This window comes from Condylura cristata, unplaced genomic scaffold, assembly GCF_000260355.1.
Source record: "Condylura cristata isolate star-nosed mole 26May11 unplaced genomic scaffold, ConCri1.0 scaffold00006, whole genome shotgun sequence".
In the NCBI taxonomy this organism is placed as follows: Eukaryota; Metazoa; Chordata; class Mammalia; order Eulipotyphla; family Talpidae; genus Condylura; species Condylura cristata.
Window position 1 is genome coordinate 694,599 of NW_004567107.1, and position 4,453 is coordinate 699,051.

The 4,453-nt window shown below is 72.3% G+C and overlaps 1 protein-coding gene across 1 annotated transcript in view; it reads right to left on the bottom strand.

The window, feature by feature from the left end:
• Window positions 1-405: 405 nt before the first annotated feature.
• LOC101620681 (snRNA-activating protein complex subunit 4) overlaps window positions 406-4,453 on the bottom strand; it is a 10,413-nt gene continuing 6,365 nt past the window's right edge. The window contains exons 6-16 of the mRNA XM_012721174.1: window positions 4,351-4,444; window positions 3,741-3,908; window positions 3,537-3,662; window positions 3,154-3,232; window positions 2,828-2,909; window positions 2,380-2,484; window positions 2,234-2,306; window positions 1,782-1,946; window positions 873-1,020; window positions 668-774; window positions 406-570 (exon numbers count right to left, since the gene is read on the bottom strand). Coding sequence (XP_012576628.1) covers window positions 472-570; window positions 668-774; window positions 873-1,020; window positions 1,782-1,946; window positions 2,234-2,306; window positions 2,380-2,484; window positions 2,828-2,909; window positions 3,154-3,232; window positions 3,537-3,662; window positions 3,741-3,908; window positions 4,351-4,444 — 1,246 coding nt within the window. The 3' untranslated portion in view covers window positions 406-471. The remainder of the gene's footprint in view (window positions 571-667; window positions 775-872; window positions 1,021-1,781; window positions 1,947-2,233; window positions 2,307-2,379; window positions 2,485-2,827; window positions 2,910-3,153; window positions 3,233-3,536; window positions 3,663-3,740; window positions 3,909-4,350; window positions 4,445-4,453) is intronic.

Here is a 4,453-nt window from a genome sequence, read left to right on the forward strand (position 1 = left end):
GGCCGACGTGGGGGCGCCGTGCATGCCGCCGGGAGCACGACCGCGCCCCCCGCTCCGCGTCAAGCCGTGCGGTTCAGGACCCGGGGCGGGCCCTTTGTGGGGGCCAGACGTTCTCAGTGATGGCGCTGTGGGGGCCCTGAACTCGCTGGGTCCCCAGAGCCACACGGGCCGGGCCACCTGTGGCCCGTGGCCGGCTGTCAGGAGCCCCCCCAGGGGCACGGGGCGGGCGGCCCTCCGGGCTCGGGGCCCTGGCTGCCCGCGTCAGCTGACTTCACATCTGGCCTGGAGACAAACAGCCCGCCTGTGCCGGCCAGCCCGGCCCTGGCCACTGTCCCGCCCGCCCCCGGGGCACTCTGCACCCCCACTGCCCCGCCCACCCACCCCAGGGCACTCTGCACCCCCACTGCCTCCCGCATGCCCCCCAGCACTCAGCACCAGCGAGCCCGCAGGCCACGCCCAGTGCTGTCCGACTCACCGATCTCGGCACTGGGCATCGCTCCTACCTGGCACCTCCTCCCGGATCTTAAACCAATCCTGCTCCCCGTACTTGGCGACTGCCCGAAGCAATTTCTGCAGAAGAGGCAGGCGATGCACCTCCTTGGGGACCTCGGCCCCACAGCCGTTCCGCGCGTGAGCCAGAGCGGGCGCCAGGGCCCTGCCGACTCACCGCATCTTCCTCGGGTGTCCAGGACCCCTTCTTCAGGCCAGGGTCCAGGCTCTTGGTCCAGCGGTAGATGAGCTGCACGGAGTCCCTGCCCTCCATGTAGTACGCGACTGGGGACAGAGGCTGCCGTCAGGCGGCTCGGGCCAGCGCACAGGGCTGGCCTGACCGCGGAGACTGCCGGCCGCCCGCCCGCCGGCCGCCCACACACTTCTGCGGTAGGGGATGTGGCTGCCCACGCGCATCTCCTGCACCAGCTGGCGGAGCGCGCGGTCCTCGGCCTCCGTCCACTCCCTGCGCTTCAACTCCGGGTTGTGCTGCTGGTACTTCTGCAGGCACTGGAAGGCGCTGCGGTGCGTCTGTGGCGGGACAGGTCGGAGGGTCAGGGGGAGCCGGGGCCCGCCACCCCGCCTGCCGGCCTGGGCCAGGTGGCCCACCGGGCCCAGGAGCGGGGCTGCCCTGCAGGTTCCTCTCAGCCCTGCCCTCTGGCTGGGGTCTGAGGCCGACGCCGGGAGGCGGCAGGGCCCCTGGGACACACCCTACCAAGTGCCCAGGAGGGCTCCTGCCCCGGCTATCCCTTCACTGGGCTCGGGGCGCTGGTGAGCATGCCCTGGACACCCCTACCCTCAGGGGGCCCCAGAGGCCATGCCTGCCAGCGTTGGGGGGACAGGTGGGTGCAGGCCAGGCTCTGCCCCCCCGCGAATGACCCAACGTCAGCCGTGGCCTCCGGGCGACGCCGCGTGGCCAGCAGGCCCACCTGTGACCCGTGGTGACGAGGCCAGGGTGCGCGAGTGTGGTGGGCCTGGCACTGCTCTGACTGCACGCCAGCCCCCCCACGGGGGCGCACCCAGAGCCTGGGAGCCCAGCGCGGGCAGCAGGAGTGCAGGGACACGGAGGCAGGTGCCGCAGCCACGCTCAGGCCGCCCGCCGGCTCCGCGGTCGTGCAGACTCGCCGCCAAGGCACCCGGCCGTGGGGGACAGGCGGCCCGAGCCGGCGCAGCCTGGAAGCCCAACGCCAGGATGCAGCCCCCTGCCTGTGCCCGGCGGGAGCGGGCCGGGCCGGGCGCCAGCTCCCACCGCAGCAGGACGCGCGCCGGAGCGCAGGGGCCAGCCTGCTCACCCCCAGCTCCTCGGCGACCCTCTGCCAGGCCAGGAGCCCGTGCTGGGCGGCGAGGGCCTTCAGCTGCTCCACCTCCTGCGCGCCCCACTCCTGCTTGTTGATGCTGGGGTGCTCGCTGTTCTGCCAGAACTTCCGGATCTCCTCTGCGCCCCGTGCCCCTTCAAACTGTGCACAGAGGAACTGGCTGTGGCCACCGCTCACGCGCAGCTCTGCAGCCGAGATGCGGGAACGCTGAGTGCAGCCAGCCCGGCGCCAGCTCCGCGGGGCACAGGCGTGGCTGCCAAACGGCCCAAGGCGCCCGTGCCCGCCCTGGGAAAGGCGCCGCACGTCAGCGGGCAGGGCCCAGGTGCCGACCCGCCACCGGACGCGTGGCCACGCCGGAGGGTATGTGTTCTCTGCTGCAGCAGGCCTCGCCCAGCCCGCCCTGCTCGGGAGGCCGGCCGCCCACTCACGGCCACGTTGGCGATCTTCTCCCAGTCGTGACTGTCCAGCCTGTCCCCCAGCAGGGCCTCCTCGGAGAGCTGGCTGCAAGGGCGAGGGCTCAGGTCTGGCCCCCCTGGCCGCCCGGCCCGGCCCGCCTCGCCGCGAGCCCGCTCACTTTATCTCCTGGACCTCACGCTCGGCTTCCCTGGCCTGTGTCCCCAGGGCCTGACGCTCCTCCTCGCTGGTGGCGCGGCCCTGCTTCTGGTGCAGGTACTCGAGCCTGCGGGCACAGCAGGGGCCGGGCTGAGTGACCACAGGCAGCAGGTGCAGATAGTGGGCGTGAGCGGGACAGCCCCTGGGGAGGGCGGGAGAGCTGTCCCCGGGGCCCCTCGCCCACGGCAGCATGCTCCTGGGTCCCGACCTCGCTAGCCCGGCATGCGCCTGCTCACTCAGGTGGAGACGGGGGCCGCCCACCCCCAGGGGCACTTGAGGCCGGCCAGAGCGCCGGGCTGCCCCCTCTGGGAGGGCCTGGGCAGCGGGCGGGTGAGCAGGGGTCCGGGGAGGGCCCATCGTGAGCCCAGCCTGGCCAGGCCGCTGACGGGCGCCGCATGGCCTGGACTCACTTCAGGAGCTTGGGCTGAAGCAGGCGCTGCAGGCGGCCGCTCACCACCGACTTCCTCAGCAGGGCCTTTTCCCAGCTCTTCCCTGCAAAGACGGTAGAGGGTGTACCCGGGGCCTCGAGGCAGGCACGCCCCAGCCTGCACTGGGGAGAGAGGCGGCCTCTGCAGGGCGCCCACCCGGGCGTGGCAGGGCAGCTGTGCTCAGGGACACCGCAAGCCTGGCCAGCCCAGGTGCCTACGAGGAGCCTGCTCAGTGGCAAGGCAGGGCCTACACGGCCGGTCCTGGGGGCGGGGGCCTGAGCCCGGTGGACGCTACAGCCAACGCTTACACTTGGTCACCAGAAGCTCCTCGAAAGCCTTGATGCCCTGGGCCGCCTTCTCCCGCGTGTCTTCGTTGGCAGGAGGCCCCTGTCAGGGACGGATATCATGGCCCGGATACGCTTACCCAGAGGGCCTGGGGGTCCCCCAGAGCCCTCCTCAGTCTCCCCGGGGGACAGGCCATGGCCACACCCTGGCCGCCCCTCCCCAGCGAACACGCGAAGCTTATCTGTGGAGCAGAGAGCAGGGCAGCTTTCCTCGGGCCGGGGCACTGGGCTGTCGCCCACGGACCCAGCAGAGGAGACGGGACATGGTCCCGCAGGACGGAGGCAGGGCAGCCCGCTGCCGGGGCTGGGGTGCTGGCTCCCGGGCTGAGCAGGCCACGTCCACTCACCACGCCGGTGGCCCTGTCCTTGAAGTAGGGCTTCATGAAGTGCCCGATGTAGGTGTGCGGGGGCAGGCTCCGGCCGTCCTTCCCCTTGGGGCCCCTGGACCCGGCCAGGCCCCAGGCCAGCTCCTCCTGCAACACCAGGCAGGGCATGGGCCGGGGCCGTGGGCGCGGGCCTGCCAGGGGCTCGGGTCCAGGCCCCCATCCCACCTGCTGCTCCCGGTTCTGAGCCAGCAGCAGGCCCAGCTCGGCCAGCTTCTCCTGGATGACCTCCTGGTAGACCATGTTCAGCTGCAGGCACGTCTCCGGGTCTTCGGAGAGAGCCTTCTCCTTGGGGTCGTCCTCGTCGTTGCTAGCTTCACCCCAAGGCTCTTCTTCCTGGTTACACGTGGGGGGTGGGCGGACAGCGGTGGGGTGCAGGCGCTGCCGGCGGCTCTAGGCGTCTGCGAGGTCGCCTTGGCCTGGGATGTGTGTTCACTGCAAATCTTGCCATTGCATTTTGAGGGCGGAGGAGTGGGGTTCGCCCCTCCTGTTCAGCGGCGACCACCCAGGCTTGCAGCGAGCTGCTCCCGGCGTCCAGTCACCGGCTGGTGACAGAGCGCTAGACAGGCCCGCGGAGCCGCCCCCAGCGGCAGGCCTGGCCGCAGCCTGTGCTGAGCACAGCGGCCCTGGCCCTGGTCCCGCGGGGCAGAGTGGCGAGGGCGGGCGCACGTGAGTGCGGTTCACCGTGGCGGGCAGGGGCCGCGCGACCCGGTGGTGCGGTCAGCATGCACGGCCGCTCCGTGCACGCAGGAGAAGCCGGCGTGGGGGCAGATCTTACCGAGACTGGGGGGCCGGCGGCGTCCGAGTCCTCGCGGCAGGGCGCGTCTGCGGGGGCAAGCACGGGGCGCTGGGGCGAGCGCAGGCCAGGCGGGCTGGGGAGG